This window comes from Saccoglossus kowalevskii, chromosome 2, assembly GCF_978046115.1.
Source record: "Saccoglossus kowalevskii chromosome 2, keSacKowa6.1, whole genome shotgun sequence".
NCBI classification, from domain to species: Eukaryota; Metazoa; Hemichordata; class Enteropneusta; family Harrimaniidae; genus Saccoglossus; species Saccoglossus kowalevskii.
In genome coordinates, this window is record NC_140642.1 from 10,546,225 (window position 1) to 10,564,034 (window position 17,810).

The 17,810-nt window shown below is 38.6% G+C and overlaps 1 protein-coding gene across 2 annotated transcripts in view; it reads right to left on the reverse strand.

The window, feature by feature from the left end:
* The window catches only part of LOC102801944 (uncharacterized), a 32,466-nt gene extending 14,661 nt beyond the window's left edge, over nucleotides 1–17,805 (reverse strand). For both annotated transcript variants that reach the window (XM_085491108.1, XM_085491103.1), the window contains exons 1-13: nucleotides 17,666–17,805; nucleotides 17,374–17,468; nucleotides 16,694–16,858; nucleotides 15,931–16,013; nucleotides 15,453–15,530; nucleotides 8,624–8,678; nucleotides 8,431–8,529; nucleotides 8,141–8,260; nucleotides 7,858–7,967; nucleotides 7,438–7,519; nucleotides 6,706–6,778; nucleotides 5,959–6,022; nucleotides 4,980–5,090 (exon numbers count right to left, since the gene is read on the reverse strand). In XM_085491108.1, coding sequence (XP_085347234.1) covers nucleotides 4,980–5,090; nucleotides 5,959–6,022; nucleotides 6,706–6,778; nucleotides 7,438–7,519; nucleotides 7,858–7,967; nucleotides 8,141–8,260; nucleotides 8,431–8,529; nucleotides 8,624–8,678; nucleotides 15,453–15,530; nucleotides 15,931–16,013; nucleotides 16,694–16,858; nucleotides 17,374–17,468; nucleotides 17,666–17,726 — 1,196 coding nt within the window. In that variant the 5' untranslated portion in view covers nucleotides 17,727–17,805. The remainder of the gene's footprint in view (nucleotides 1–4,979; nucleotides 5,091–5,958; nucleotides 6,023–6,705; nucleotides 6,779–7,437; nucleotides 7,520–7,857; nucleotides 7,968–8,140; nucleotides 8,261–8,430; nucleotides 8,530–8,623; nucleotides 8,679–15,452; nucleotides 15,531–15,930; nucleotides 16,014–16,693; nucleotides 16,859–17,373; nucleotides 17,469–17,665) is intronic.
* Between the last annotated feature and the right edge of the window lie 5 nt (nucleotides 17,806–17,810).

Sequence of the window (17,810 nt, forward strand, 5' to 3'; positions counted from 1 at the left end):
ACATGGTAATTACTACAATATTGTAGGGTCTATAATGTAACTAACTATACATGGTAATTACTACAATATTGTAGAGTCTATAATGTAACTAACTATACATGGTAATTACTACAATATTGTAGTGTCTATAATGTAACTAACTATACATGGTAATTACTACAATATTGTAGGGTCTATAATGTAACTAACTATACATGGTAATTACTACAATATTGTAGGGTCTGTGATGTAACTAACTATACATGGTAATTACTACAATATTGTAGGGTCTAGGGTCTGTAATGTAACTAACTATACATGGTAATTACTACAATATTGTAGGGTCTGTAATGTAACTAACTATACATGGTAATTACTACAATATTGTAGGGTCTATAATGTAACTAACTATACATGGTAATTACTACAATATTGTAGGGTCTGTAATGTAACTAACTATACATGGTAATTACTACAATATTGTAGAGTCTGTAATGTAACTAACTATACATGGTAATTACTACAATATTGTAGAGTCTGTGATGTAACGAACTATACATGGTAATTACTACAATATTGTAGAGTCTATAATGTAACTAACTATACATGGTAATTACTACAATATTGTAGAGTCTGTGATGTAACGAACTATACATGGTAATTACTACAATATTGTAGAGTCTATAATGTAACTAACTATACATGGTAATTACTACAATATTGTAGTGTCTATAATGTAACTAACTATACATGGTAATTACTACAATATTGTAGAGTCTATAATGTAACTAACTATACATGGTAATTACTACAATATTGTAGTGTCTATAATGTAACTAACTATACATGGTAATTACTACAATATTGTAGTGTCTATAATGTAACTAACTATACATGGTAATTACTACAATATTGTAGGGTCTGTGATTTAACTAACTATACATGGTAATTACTACAATATTGTAGGGTCTATAATGTAACTAACTATACATGGTAATTACTACAATATTGTAGTGTCTATAATGTAACTAACTATACATGGTAATTACTACAATATTGTAGGGTCTGTAATGTAACTAACTATACATGGTAATTACTACAATATTGTAGGGTCTGTAATGTAACTAACTATACATGGTAATTACTACAATATTGTAGGGTCTATAATGTAACTAACTATACATGGTAATTACTACAATATTGTAGGGACTGTAATGTAACTAACTATACATGGTAATTACTACAATATTGTAGAGTCTGTAATGTAACTAACTATACATGGTAATTACTACAATATTGTAGGGTCTGTAATGTAACTAACTATACATGGTAATTACTACAATATTGTAGGGTCTGTAATGTAACTAACTATACATGGTAATTACTACAATATTGTAGGGTCTATAATGTAACTAACTATACATGGTAATTACTACAATATTGTAGAGTCTGTAATGTAACTAACTATACATGGTAATTACTACAATATTGTAGGGTCTGTAATGTAACTAACTATACATGGTAATTACTACAATATTGTAGGGTCTGTAATGTAACTAACTATACATGGTAATTACTACAATATTGTAGGGTCTATAATGTAACTAACTATACATGGTAATTACTACAATATTGTAGGGTCTATAATGTAACTAACTATACATGGTAATTACTACAATATTGTAGTGTCTATAATGTAACTAACTATACATGGTAATTACTACAATATTGTAGAGTCTATAATGTAACTAACTATACATGGTAATTACTACAATATTGTAGGGTCTATGATTTAACTAACTATACATGGTAATTACTACAATATTGTAGGGTCTATAATGTAACTAACTATACATGGTAATTACTACAATATTGTAGTGTCTATAATGTAACTAACTATACATGGTAATTACTACAATATTGTAGGGTCTATAATGTAACTAACTATACATGGTAATTACTACAATATTGTAGGGTCTATAATGTAACTAACTATACATGGTAATTACTACAATATTGTAGGGTCTATAATGTAACTAACTATACATGGTAATTACTACAATATTGTAGGGTCTATAATGTAACTAACTATACATGGTAATTACTACAATATTGTAGTGTCTATAATGTAACTAACTATACATGGTAATTACTACAATATTGTAGGGTCTATAATGTAACTAACTATACATGGTAATTACTACAATATTGTAGGGTCTATAATGTAACTAACTATACATGGTAATTACTACAATATTGTAGGGTCTGTGATGTAACTAACTATACATGGTAATTACTACAATATTGTAGGGTCTGTGATGTAACTAACTATACATGGTAATTACTACAATATTGTAGTGTCTATAATGTAACTAACTATACATGGTAATTACTACAATATTGTAGGGTCTATAATGTAACTAACTATACATGGTAATTACTACAATATTGTAGGGTCTGTGATGTAACTAACTATACATGGTAATTACTACAATATTGTAGTGTCTATAATGTAACTAACTATACATGGTAATTACTACAATATTGTAGGGTCTATAATGTAACTAACTATACATGGTAATTACTACAATATTGTAGGGTCTATAATGTAACTAACTATACATGGTAATTACTACAATATTGTAGGGTCTATAATGTAACTAACTATACATGGTAATTACTACAATATTGTAGGGTCTGTGATGTAACTAACTATACATGGTAATTACTACAATATTGTAGGGTCTGTGATGTAACTAACTATACATGGTAATTACTACAATATTGTAGTGTCTATAATGTAACTAACTATACATGGTAATTACTACAATATTGTAGGGTCTATAATGTAACTAACTATACATGGTAATTACTACAATATTGTAGGGTCTGTGATGTAACTAACTATACATGGTAATTACTACAATATTGTAGGGTCTGTGATGTAACTAACTATACATGGTAATTACTACAATATTGTAGTGTCTATAATGTAACTAACTATACATGGTAATTACTACAATATTGTAGGGTCTATAATGTAACTAACTATACATGGTAATTACTACAATATTGTAGTGTCTATAATGTAACTAACTATACATGGTAATTACTACAATATTGTAGTGTCTATAATGTAACTAACTATACATGGTAATTACTACAATATTGTAGTGTCTATAATGTAACTAACTATACATGGTAATTACTACAATATTGTAGGGTCTATAATGTAACTAACTATACATGGTAATTACTACAATATTGTAGTGTCTATAATGTAACTAACTATACATGGTAATTACTACAATATTGTAGGGTCTATAATGTAACTAACTATACATGGTAATTACTACAATATTGTAGGGTCTATAATGTAACTAACTATACATGGTAATTACTACAATATTGTAGGGTCTATGATTTAACTAACTATACATGGTAATTACTACAATATTGTAGGGTCTGTGATGTAACTAACTATACATGGTAATTACTACAATATTGTAGGGTCTATAATGTAACTAACTATACATGGTAATTACTACAATATTGTAGTGTCTATAATGTAACTAACTATACATGGTAATTACTACAATATTGTAGGGTCTATGATTTAACTAACTATACATGGTAATTACTACAATATTGTAGTGTCTATAATGTAACTAACTATACATGGTAATTACTACAATATTGTAGGGTCTATAATGTAACTAACTATACATGGTAATTACTACAATATTGTAGTGTCTATAATGTAACTAACTATACATGGTAATTACTACAATATTGTAGGGTCTATGATTTAACTAACTATACATGGTAATTACTACAATATTGTAGGGTCTGTGATGTAACTAACTATACATGGTAAGTACTACAATATTGTAGGGTCTGTGATGTAAGTAACTATACATGGTAATTACTACAATATTGTAGTGCCTATAATGTAACTAACTATACATGGTAATTACTACAATATTGTAGGGTCTATGATGTAACTAACTATACATGGTAATTACTACAATATTGTAGTGTCTATAATGTAACTATAAACTATACATGGTAATTACTACAATATTGTAGTGTCTATAATGTAACTAACTATACATGGTAATTACTACAATATTGTAGGGTCTATAATGTAACTAACTATACATGGTAATTACTATAATATTGTAGGGTCTGTGATGTAACTAACTATACATGGTAATTACTACAATATTGTAGGGTCTATAATGTAACTATAAACTATACATGGTAATTACTACAATATTGTAGGGTCTATAATGTAACTAACTATACATGGTAATTACTACAATATTGTAGGGTCTGTGATGTAACTAACTATACATGGTAATTACTACAATATTGTAGGGTCTGTGATGTAAGTAACTATACATGGTAATTACTACAATATTGTAGGGTCTGTGATGTAACGAACTATACATGGTAATTACTACAATATTGTAGGGTCTGTGATGTAAGTAACTATACATGGTAATTACTACAATATTGTAGGGTCTGTGATGTAACGAACTATACATGGTAATTACTACAATATTGTAGGGTCTGTGATGTAACTAACTATACATGGTAATTACTACAATATTGTAGGGTCTAGGGTCTATGATGTAAGTAACTATACATGGTAATTACTACAATATTGTAGAGTCTATAATGTAACTAACTATACATGGTAATTACTACAATATTGTAGGGTCTATAATGTAACTAACTATACATGGTAATTACTACAATATTGTAGGGTCTGTGATGTAAGTAACTATACATGGTAATTACTACAATATTGTAGAGTCTGTAATGTAACTAACTATACATGGTAATTACTACAATATTGTAGGGTCTGTAATGTAACTAACTATACATGGTAATTACTACAATATTGTAGAGTCTATGATGTTACTAACTATACATGGTAATTACTACAATATTGTAGAGTCTATGATGTACATGTAACTAACAATACATCTTACTCGTGGTTTTCCTCCAACAGTTCAATTTGTTTTTCCATGTCATCATTTTCTATTTTCATTCTAGCCATGTCATCAGCTTTAAACAACAACTCATCTTTCTTCTGCTGTAATCTACAAAACATAAACTTTCCATGTTGAAATATATAATATATAGCACAGTATCTTACCTTAATATTTTACATACCACTTACAAAAGCACCAGTCTTATATTATTGACTATATTGGATGTCACTTCACTGGGTTAGATTTACACTCTTGTATTGTTTTTACAGATAGTAGTATTATGTCATTATTGGACAACATCAGTTTATTAATTAGTTGTAATAACATGGGATTTGTGATCATTAGCAGTGAAGATAGCAAGTGAATCATGCAATATTTAGCAATACACTTACCAGTTTACCATGGACATACAACTACATGGTAATATTATATAAATGAATAACTCTTGGTTCAAAAGTCTACCTATTTAATCTTTTCTGGTAACAGTGAATAATTATTTTAAATTTACTAATTTAGTGCATGTCTTGCTTTCAGAACCTGAAATTGACAGGGCAGTTCCATATTAAATACAGTGACTATATAAAACAGTTGAAAGATGTAAAAATGTAACCAGTGACACCCATTACTATACAGTATCATGTAAATAGAATAAGAAAATATACTTGTCAGAACGAGTTTTTTTCCTGTAATTCAGATAAAAAAAAATCAGATAAGAAAGAGAAACAAATCTGCATAATATTACACTTGAAGAGAAAATGTTAGCGATAAATCAACAAAAAATAAGGGAAAACAAAGATTGTAAAAAGGAGTAGTAAATGATGAATAAATAGTGCATGTGTTAAAACATCCTGTAAGTTCACTCGGGTTAGTTAGCATGGTGTACTTGATGACACACTGTAAAATGGAATAAATGGAAAATGATTAATGTTATATGAATTGACACAAATGTAGGGGTGACTTAAAGTCTTGGACTTACATGTCATTGAGTTCCTTGACCTTGGAGGAATCATAATTACGTGCCTCCACCGCCTCCTTAATATCTGGAATGTACCCAAAAACAGTTATGGTACATGACCAAAGACAATGGAAGGATGAACACACATAACGATGAGGACTCCGAAGAAAACGAAACTCGGTTAATGATGAATAATAGATGACATGACCAATGGTCTACTACTGTGGATGGGTTGGCATGCAGAATACCATGCAAAATGAAACTGAATTTATTAATATTTGTACCCATCCATAAAGGCTATTTGCATTAAACTGAAAAAAAATTAAATATCACTGAATCAAAACAACATATGATTAATAATAATGTCGTGCATATTGAAACTTTTCTCGAACATAAGATGTCTATTTGTTTACATGCAAAAACATTACCTAACCCCCCGGTATTCTCAATCTCTGTTGCCTTTCAAATGTCCACTTATTAGAAATGACATGCATAAACATTTTATTTATTCTCAATCACTGTTGTCTTTCTAATATCTACTCAATTGAATTGACATGCATTATCCAAAATTTCAAGTGGAATCATAAAAGCCCTCATGAAAACAAATCCTCAATCCAAGATCGTGGCAAAATCATGCGACTGATCAACAATAAACACTTTACCTATTCCCAATGTCTTCTTTAATAATATTTGAACCCATAAGTATTTTCAATCTCTGTTGTCTTTCAAATGTCTACTTATTTGAATTGACATGCATAAACACTTTACCTATTCTCAATCCCTGTTGTCTTTCAAATAGTCTCTCATAATCTTTATCAGCTTGTATTGTTTCCTTTGTCAGCTGCAAAACATAAATGGTATATCAAATATTATCACAGGTTATAAGAGTTTTATATTAGAAGAGTTTACACTAGATTACTGGTGCTATTTGACAATGTGTCCACCATGACAGTCAATGGGGGCTCACATACATGTATGTCATGATATACCGTATTATACACTTAAGCAATACACTCCTCCCACCTCTAGAGTGCATACATGCAGTGAATACATCATGATGCTTATACACTGATATATTATGATATATACTCGTGGAGTCACTCATATCAACGAGCTCTAGAAATAAGTGATATCAGTTGATAAATTGTTATCGCATGACCAACTCTGAGTGCCAACAAAAATTAGAGAAATCATCATTCTACTAAGTTCTCTGCTTACGAATCACATGCTAATTTATGGGACATCTAAGCGTACATTTTTAGTTACTGCCAATGGTTTTCAAAATCAGCAGAAATATTATCATTCATGGAGATATATTTTCAAGATAAATATTCAGTCATCATTATTATGAGTTATTATCCTGTCTGAAATTCATATAATGCAGCATTAAAAAACGACACCGTTGCATGATTTGATTTTCTCAATGTATTGTTCAAGCACACAAAGACTGATAACATTTAGAGTGCATATTGACATGTGATAACATTTATTTCTACTCACCATTTCCATTCTCTGATTTAACTTGGTCTTTTTATCTGCATATCTTTTCTCCAACTCTTCTCTTTCTGTCCTTATTTTATTTCTGTGAAGTAATAACACATGCAATATCTGAATGCTAACTAATTCACCAAAGAGTGAACCCCTTTTGTGACATGTGTGGAAGAAAAGTTAGCTACTGACATCTTTGGAAAACTACTACAGAAAAAAGGTGACTGCAAGGTAAGCCTGGAATGGTATGATTTAATTACATTTGTGTAAGAAAGGTACAACCTTAACAGATAGATATCACAAGTGATATTCATGCAAGTGTCGGGTATACAATGATATTTGAAACATGCAGAGACAAACACAGATCAGGCATGATTTTATGTGACGGAGAAACCATAATAATATTGGTGTAACAGGTAATACAATACCAACCCTTTCTGTCTTAATTCCTCATTTTCAGTATGTTCTAAATCAAGCTGTACTTCAAGTTGTTTTTCTTGTTGTTCAAGCCTGTTACGTGTTGTTTCCAGTCTTCTGATACTCTATAATATAAACAAAATCAGAATCCAGATACAAACATAATATAGAAAAAACAAACACATGATTGTTTGATTAACTGTCATTGTGTTGATCACAAAGTGCACACAAATAGTGATTATGAATAAGAAAAAGCTGAACTCGATTAACGTTTCAGCCACAAAATTACACTGTATACCTTTCTTATGGCATGGAGTTTTCCTTCTGACTCTGTTACTTCTTCTTTCAAAGTATCTAATTCTTTCTTTTTACCAATGTTGGCTTCTTTTTGTTTTTTTGTCTTCTTGGTAGTATCATGCTAATACAAATACAAGGACAAGCAAACCAATGACACACAGAAAACTCAATATCTAGAGAACCAAATATTATATCTTTCCTTTCACAACAGATCTGGCCTATTCTAATATATTGTCACAGGAGGAAGAAAGGTTTTCATATCTCAATAAATTACAGCGAATATTTAATTACCACAGCTTGTTTTAAACGCTTCTTTTCTTGTCTAGCATCAGCTCTTTCTTGAATCATATCTTCTTTTAAGATGACTATACCAGTTTCCAGCTCAACAATCTGTAGAAATATTACATGTCATTATTATAATAGAATATAAATTATGCAAAATTTCATGAACAGCTCATCAAAAGAAGATATGAAATGGTCTTACCTTCTGATTGGTTTCTCGCAGTTTGTCTCTTGTTTCATTCAAGGTAATTTGTTTACTGAAAACAAACACAGAGTGTATAAAGTGTTCGTTAAATTTCCAGGGTTTCCACTGGTTCTACTGTACATTACGGATGTAGAAGACTTTTACAGTGATTTTTTTTATGTATTTTTTTTTAATTTTTTAAACGAACAAGCAGCCTCTTGACTGAGATAGCTCTGCTGTTAGCAATGCACATTTCAGTTAGAGAATTGAAGATATCACGAAATTAGGCAAGGGTTCTCCGAACCCGCCTATTCACATAGTTCATACCCACCACAGACTCCGGTCAGTCAAAATGACTATTTTGAAATGTAGGCATTAATCAGCGATTCTGTCGGTGACGGAGAGATAGAATCCAGGTTAGGGGAAGCCCCATGACCTAAAGATTCTTTTACCCCTTACGTCACGAACCCACGTGACCGAGGCCACCTGGCAGCGCCACAGGTAGCCATCCATCACTCTGGTTCCTTTCTCTCTGCCTCGAGGACTTAGACCAACACGACGGAAAGAGTGGGGAGGTTGGGGGGGGGGCCCAGAGTCTATGGTGGGTATGAACTATGTGAATAGGCGGGTTCGGAGAAGCCTCGCCTAAATTCACTACGTTCAATTACCCACCATAGACTCCGGTCAGTCAAAATGACTATTTTGAACTGTATCGCACGAACCTCATGTTCTCGTACTTGATATCTCTGCAAGGTCTGTGTTGAGGAGGATAGTGTATTATAGACCTCCAGTACACAGTCGCAGTAATCCACCTGGAGATGGAAGTCGGGGAAGCCGGCTTATCCTGTTTGCCAGGGCCGTAACACAAAAACATGTATTTGGTTCCCCGTCTAGAAAACCTGGTACGATTCTCGTAGCAACTCAGCGCTTGGACCGGGCAGAGAAGCAATTCCTCCTGATCCTCCGGACTTAGACCAACACGACGGAAAGAGTGGGGAGGTTGGGGGGGGGGGGGCCCAGAGTCTATGGTGGGTATGAACTATGTGAATAGGCGGGTTCGGAGAAGCCTCGCCTAAATTCACTACGTTCAATTACCCACCATAGACTCCGGTCAGTCAAAATGACTATTTTGAACTGTATCGCACGAACCTCATGTTCTCGTACTTGATATCTCTGCAAGGTCTGTGTTGAGGAGGATAGTGTATTATAGACCTCCAGTACACAGTCGCAGTAATCCACCTGGAGATGGAAGTCGGGGAAGCCGGCTTATCCTGTTTGCCAGGGCCGTAACACAAAAACATGTATTTGGTTCCCCGTCTAGAAAACCTGGTACGATTCTCGTAGCAACTCAGCGCTTGGACCGGGCAGAGAAGCAATTCCTCCTGATCCTCCGGACTGACAATATTTGCCAGCCGGGGGATGACGATCGGTTGAGGATCGTGTCCTGGGATTTGGTTCTTGGCGAGAAACCCGATTCGTGTCTTTAGTACAACTTGATCGTCCATAAAAGCGGCACAACCGTCCGCGAAGGACAGTGCGCGCCTAGTACTGACCGGCGCCTACCTGAGGCGAGGGCCAGTAGGAAGACTATTTTCCACATCAAAAATTTGAGTGGTGCTGACTGGAGAGGCTCAAAGGGCGGTCTGCTTAGAGCAGACAACACAGCCGACGAGTCCCAGTTGGGCGGCTCCCTTGTATGGGGTCTTGGCATCTGGAAAGCAGTAAATAGTCTCCTAATAATAGGACAATCAACTAGTCTTGTTCTCGTACGTTCTGAGTGGTAGGGGACAAGACCGACCTGTAGCCAACGCTCGCTGCGTAGGACAAACCCACTGGGCTGGGCTCGTTGGTAGTGCGCCGTCTGGTTGGGACGGCAGGTCCGGTAAGTCCGGAAGCACTGCTGGCGCTTCGACTAGCATTTCCAACAGAAGTGGAAACTAGGCCTTGCTTGGTCAATTGGGTGCAACCCATGATAATATGCGGGTGTGCACCTGTCAAAGTTTTCTCCGGTGCCCGGTGAACTAGCGGGAAGAGAGGAAAGGCATACACAACTAAGTGGGTTCATGGGGCTAGCAAAGCGACCCTGGCCCAGGCTCCTGGAGTCAGCAGGAGTGTTACGTACGTCGGGAGCTTGGCGTTCCAGGGTGCGGCAAAACGGTCCAACCTTGGACCGTCCCACGGCCGAAACAGCCTAGAGGCTACCCACTAGGGTATCAGCTACTCAGTGTTCTGGAGCCGCCCTGAAAGGGCGTCGCCAGACTGTTCCTCACCCCTGGAAGGTGGTGTGCGGTTAGCTCCACATTGCATTCCAGGCACCAAAGGAGGATTTTGCTCCGCTAGAACTGACAACGATGGGGAATGCGTCCCCCCTCCTTCTTGAAGGAGACCACCGTTGCGTTGCCTGTGCGGAGCAGGACTCTGTGGTCTCGGGTAGAAAGCGCGGTAGTGCTAAGTACACTGCTCTCAGTTCGAGCCGGTTGATATGGTAGTCCCGAAACTAATGCGGGGCCATATCCTTGGGCTTGTTGGCCCAATAGATGTGCTCCCCAACCCTAGGGAGAGGTATCTGTTACCAGAGTCATATCTGCGGCGAGCGAGTCCAAGGGGCTCCCCTGTCCGAGGTTGGCCAGTGACGACCACCAGGGCAGGGCTTCCTTCACTTGGTTCGAGATTGAAACCCGCCTATCTAGTTCCCATAGGAGAGCTCGGCGTTATAACAAGTGTTATACCAGGCGGCTGCGTAGTGCGGCCCTGGGGAACGACCCTTCCAACCGAGGTCATCATTTCGATGATCCGTATTAGTTCACGGAGGGACACCGAGGGAACGCTGACTAGGCATTCGGCTAGGCTGCTTAGCGCTAAGCAATACGCTTGAAATAGCTAAGCCAAGCTTACCTCTGTGTCAAAACTCCAGGGACACCAACTGCACGTTGGGTCGAGGTGGGACTTGTCGATTTACTAATGAGCCCAACCGGTGAAGTAAATCCTGTGTTAGCCTGACGCGTTTGGCTATTACCCCTTGCACGCGTTGTTGTCTGGGTACGGATTGAAGTGTACCGACATCTGGTGAAGCAGCAGCACTACCTGTTTCATCACTCTGGTGAACACGTAGGGCGCTGTGCCTAACCCGAACGGGGGGCACCCGAAATTCAAATACTTGGCCCAGCTGGGCGATTCGAAGGAGATGGCAACTCGCAGGGTGCATCGGTATGTGCAGGTAGGCCCCCGCTTAAGTCTAGCGGGGCTAGCCAGTCAAAACGATGGATGGAGAGAAGAACCCTGAATGGTGTCTCCATGTGGAACCAATCGAGGAGCACGTACTAATTCAGTCTGCCTAGGTCCAAAACTGGACGCCTGCCACTTGTAGATTTGGTACTACGAACACATTTGGGTAGAAGCCTGGCCTTAGTTCCGGCTGATGTACCCTGTGTATGGCGTCTTTCCCCAGCAAACTGCTACTTCCTGTCTGATTGCTTCCGCCTTGCAAGAGTCCCCTGGCAGTGCCCAACAGGGGGGACACTGACGGGGGGAAATGGAGATTTCAGCGGTATCCCGTAAACAGATGTCACCACCTGGAAAGGTCCAGGGATCGATCACCCGCCGTCTACAAAACCGGACTACACCGGCGCAATCTGTGTACGACAGGAATATGTGGCCATGTGTTCAGCAGTTGCGAGGGGGGGTGCTCCCTTCCCCCATGAGGTGAGTTCCCCAAGGCCTGAAGCAGTCACTAAGTTGTGACCTGGCCATTCACCGAACACGTGCCTGTCCCCCCCGGTTGCAGAGGTGAGCGTGCAGAGGTGAGCGTCAAACATGCCTCCCCTGCTGCCGGGTAGATGTCCGCCCAGGGAGGGTGAGGAGCCACCACCTGGCTCTTACCTCCCTGGGGGCGTGCCACTACCCTCCCCTCCCATGGAAGGGTATAAGCGCTTGCCTCCTGGCTGACTCTGGCTAGCGGACGACGCCCTAGGGCGTTGTGTTTTCGTGCTTGGGGTGCCCTCTGTTTGCCCATGGCAGGACCAACTGGCTAGCGGATTCGATCTGAACCCTCTGGTTCATTGCACTTCGAAGCTCCGAGACTGTACCCACCATTCCCTGAACAAAGAGGGTGGAGGATGTCCAGTCTACGTCACTGAGGTGGGGGACGTACCCCGGCTCAGCTTGTCGGAGAAAACACGTGCGTCTAAGACCGCGTCTTGTAGCACGGTAGTGGCCCTGGCCAAGAGAGCCAGGCGACACTAGGGGGTGTCGCATGTAGATGTGCGGTGGCCCACCAGTAAATATGTCGCCTGGTCTAGGAGGCTGGTGCGTTCTGCCTCCAAGGTCTTCAGACTGCTGGTCACGCATAATAATGTGCTCAAGCAACTCTGCCCTCAGGGCTGGATGGGTCGACTTCAATTGGTAAAGACACCCATGGAACGCGGCTATCCCCCTTTGCCCGGTTTGCCAAATTCGTGGTACCGGGGTCTGGGGAAGGAGCCTTGGAATCCGGTTGGGGGCATTTCATCCCACGCTATGGGGTCTGATCCCGAAACCACACCAACCGGGTAGCGTTTTGTCCAGTGGGAAGTGTTGCCTAATGTTATCCCCACCCAGGGGCCTTAAGCATTACATTCTCCGCGGCTGACCAATGCCGCCCATCAACAACGTTTGCGTGCTCTGCGCCCCACTCCGCACTCAGGCGGACAGGGAGAGACTTGCCGATGGGGTTGCTTTGAATCCCGACGCCTGTGATCCCATAAGCTTTGAAGAAACCTTAGGTGGTCGCTTTAGGATCAAGGGTGGGGGTATATACATCGTATCACTGGGATCGATGATACTCCGCTTCACCCCAAAAGCGTGGCTCACCGAGTCATACAGATGGGAGACTTTGAGGGACCGCCCGGAGTACCGGCTGTATCCGACGCGAGTGAACTGCATCTCCTTTCACTTTAAATATGTGAGAGGGAGCGTGTTCGACTGTGCATCTCATGACAGGGTCGGTTCCCTCTGGGGACGCCCATGGGTCGGTAAGAAAGGAGTCAAAACCCACAGCGGGGACTGGACACAAGGAAAAATTCATTACCGTTGTACCGTTACAGCGTGACGAACCCTAGCTGGCTGAAAGTAGGGGGGGTCAACGTGTGCCCTGCCCTGAAAGCCCTGCCTTGAGATAGGAGACTTGGCTGACAGCATTCAGTGCCCGAGGATCCTGAGAAGGACCGGTGCAATTAGCCTGAGCCTAGGCCACCCCCGAAAATAGTGGGAGAGCCGTGCCTGGGAACGGGGGTTCCCCGGAAGAGACGTGTTTGAATACAAACATGCTTTCGTGTCTCTTCCTGCTTGCCCACCGAGGGGACACAGTGGAGACAGCTCACTCCGACTGCGTCTGATCTACCCGGCCTGCCAGGGACGCAATTGCCCCGACAGTCCTTCGACCAAAGCCCTCAACTCGGAGGCAAACCCGGCGCCATGCAAGGAAGGGTCCACAATGAGACCCACAACGGGCCCCATAGGAGGAAAGCCTCCAGGGGCACAGCCTCGCTGCAGCCGGTAAAAACGGGTAAAACACCGCCTGAAAAAACAGACTGTGAGGATGCCCTCCGATCAGCGGGGGAGACCGAGAAAAATATCGGTACCTCCGCCGTCAGGCCTCTTACTCGACGTCCCGGTACATGAAGTACCGGTAGCCGAGCGTGAGGACTTTCCACTCATGCAAAACACGCAACTCACTTTAACCAATTTGTTTACTGGACGCGCGACCTTGCTGTGATGCGGTCAGTTTCAGCGATTCTGATGGCTCTGAAAGAAAATCTCAGGCTTCAGAACTCCAGTGAAAAAAACACGCTTTCACGCAAAAACCCCAAAACCCGCACGTAGCTACGACAAAGTATCTCGGATGCGGGTTCTATGCTGGTAAATTCTGAATATAACCACTGCACGGTCGACTCGAAACACGAGGAGACCGGAAAGAAAACGACAGCGAGCCCTGGCACTGTCATTACATCTATATATTGCTAAATACATTGAAAATAAAAGACGACATGCATGAGGGAAACGAAATACAGTTGTAAAAGGTGCCGCCATGAAAACCAACTGGTTACGTAGTGGCGCCGGATTTTAATTTCTTTGTTGTGAAAAATACTACACACAAAGGGGAAAACGACACAAGGGTAAAAATGACAAGGAAAACTTATCCTACCAGCTACAATTTTGCATGCCGTGCAGCGGCAACAACCCAAGCTATAAATCCGGACAGGAAAAAAAAAGCAGGCGATCCAGCAGAGCTCGCTAGATTTCATCTCCACTCAAGGCGGAAAGAAATTAAGAGTGATGGATGGCTACCTGTGGCGCTGCCAGGTGGCCTCGGTCACGTGGGTTCGTGACGTAAGGGGTAAAAGAATCTTTAGGTCATGGGGCTTCCCCTAACCTGGATTCTATCTCTCTGTCACCGGCAGAATCGCTGATTAATGCCTACAGTTCAAAATAGTCATTTTGACTGACCGGAGTCTATGGTGGGTAATTGAACATAGTGAATTGAACAAATCTAAGAGGACCATCTGAGGTAACGATATGTATAATATCAAAGCAATTGGAATTGTGGTTTTCAACCATAAGTCGAAAATATCACCTTTTACTAAAAAAAAAAAGAAAGAAATGAGGGTATTGAAAAAGAAAAACACTACCCTGATGACCTGCAAATACTGGAAGTTCCTGATTATTAGAAAAAAATTTTAATACAAGCATATCAACAAGTACACAGGTGACGAAGACACTAATCCAAGGTTTTCTTTTTGCATTTTAGGAAACAGCTTTATGTCACTGTTATTGCATGATACATATGATGAAAAGAAATATAGGAACTCACCTAGCTTTATCTGCCATCCTTTGATTAAGCTGTGATATGACTTCTTCATGTTGAGCACGTACCATGTCACGCTCAGGACTGAGAAACAGAAAGTTATACAATTATTAAATTATACCGATAGTGTTAACAAGTTTGTTTTTGATATGACACAAAACTAAGGGTTATCTGAGAATTAGTTGAAGACACATAAAGAGAATCATTAATCATATCATTAAACAAAGGTAAGCCCTTAAACCATAGACCTTAGGTCTAAGCTTAAACAAAAAATGAAAGTGTATTTGAGAAATGATAGAAGAAAAAACAAAACATGTACATGTATACTATTATGACTTGGCATTGTACCAACTTTGAACCAAAGCAGTCCAAGCATGTTAGAGCAATGGCTAGTTATGATCAGTGCACAAAATATTTTGTCTGACATGCGTAAGATTGTTGGCGCAAAAGCAATGACATCACTGCGAGCAAGAACGCTACTTACTGAAGGATGGCATTTTGTTTTTCTAGTGTCTTCAGTCTTTTTTCTAGGTAGTCAATGCTATCATTGAGTGACTGCAGCTGATCCTACAACACACAGCAATAAATTACATAAACATAGAATGATCATAAAGGTAATATATCAATCAGTGTTCTCATTTTAAGTAAAAACCTGTTTTCAAATAAAACATTTGAGTGAACTATTCGACAATGAAGGAAACAAAGAGCTTCATGTCTCTGTCTGAAGTCATTGATAGGTAATTGTCTCATACTTTCTAAACTGATGAAACAATTCTACTCCACATATTTATTTACCTGTGAGAACCCTGAAATATATTGTTTAATTTTACCACATTCACATTTTGATACAAACTTCACATAATGTAAGATGCAACAACAGAAATAATTTTGTGCCCTTAATTTATTTCAATTTAGAAAAAGAATATACTCATATACTCATACCCTAGCATACCATATAACCTCATTATAACATATCCACATATGAAATAATCCATAAAATGTTTGTTTCATATCATGTTACCAAATGTTCTATAAATTTATCATTTTGAGCAATAATAATTGAGTTTCTGCATTCTTATCATCAATCACTATGACATTTGGCAATCTCAATTCAGTTTGATATTTAAACCAGTCTGATTATAAGTTGTCTTGTATGAGATGTCATGTGTAGGTTCAGACTTAAGTATATACTATATTTATGAGTGGCTCAAAAGTGCAGACTTTCCCAGTGTTTGGTATGATGTTACCTGTAATTTCTTCAACTCATCAGCATTTGACTGCCTAGCAGAACTAACAGCTGTTTGCATTTCATTGTTTATCTCATCTGGTGACATAAATAATCTATGTCTCAGTATACTAGAATGAATAGTCTCTGTTTCCAGCAGTTCATGAGTTTTACTTCTTTCACTCTCCTGTAAACACACAGAATAAATCATATACGTCTCTATATTAGGAAAAAACAGGTGATTTCCAGCAGTCCAAGTGTTTTAGTTCTTAAACATGCACAATAATAACTACAATTTCTAACATTACATTGAATGGAAAATGATGACAATGAGGCTGAAACATTTTCTGCCCTCTTACGATAAAATTATGCCATGATTGGTGTTATTGTTGAATGTGTGACACATGTATAATAATAATAATTAATAATAATTTTATTCAACACGAAAATCTACTACAGAGAGTAATTTTATGGTTGTAAAACAAAAACAGGATGTAATATCACAAATAGTACATTAAATACATATATATGACAAATTAATAAATTAGAATTAAGGTTAGTGGAAGGTATGGAACACTGAGTGTTGACAATTTATCTTTTATCTTATTTCTAAATTCCATGCCATGCACGACACCTTCCCCCTGAACATCCGGGTAAATAAATCCGAAATGGGAGTATAGTACGTCCATGCTGATTACATACCAATTTATTGATTGAAGATGTAATGTTTCCCAATATGGAGATATCTTGTTCACTGAATCCATATTCTCCATATTTAGCAAAACGCATACGATCAGCTGCAAGTAATATGAAAATATATGCATGAATGATTTTATTGACACAACACCATATTAAAGTTATACAGCATTGTGCTCACTATAAATACAACTACACAGATCATTCGTATTGCCAGTAGACAATATACAGACGACTGTCAATGCTTTGAGCGGTTTTATCTTAACAACTACACAAAGTTCAAAGTTAAGGAACATACCGAGTTCACTTAGATGATGTAAGGTATTGTTAACACCAAGTGATTCTGTTGTGGTAGACATTTTAGCTTAGTTTCATCCCATAGTAACCATACAGTTCAAAAAGACGCCATTTGTTTGAGGTCGTCGGCCGTCCAAAAACAAAAG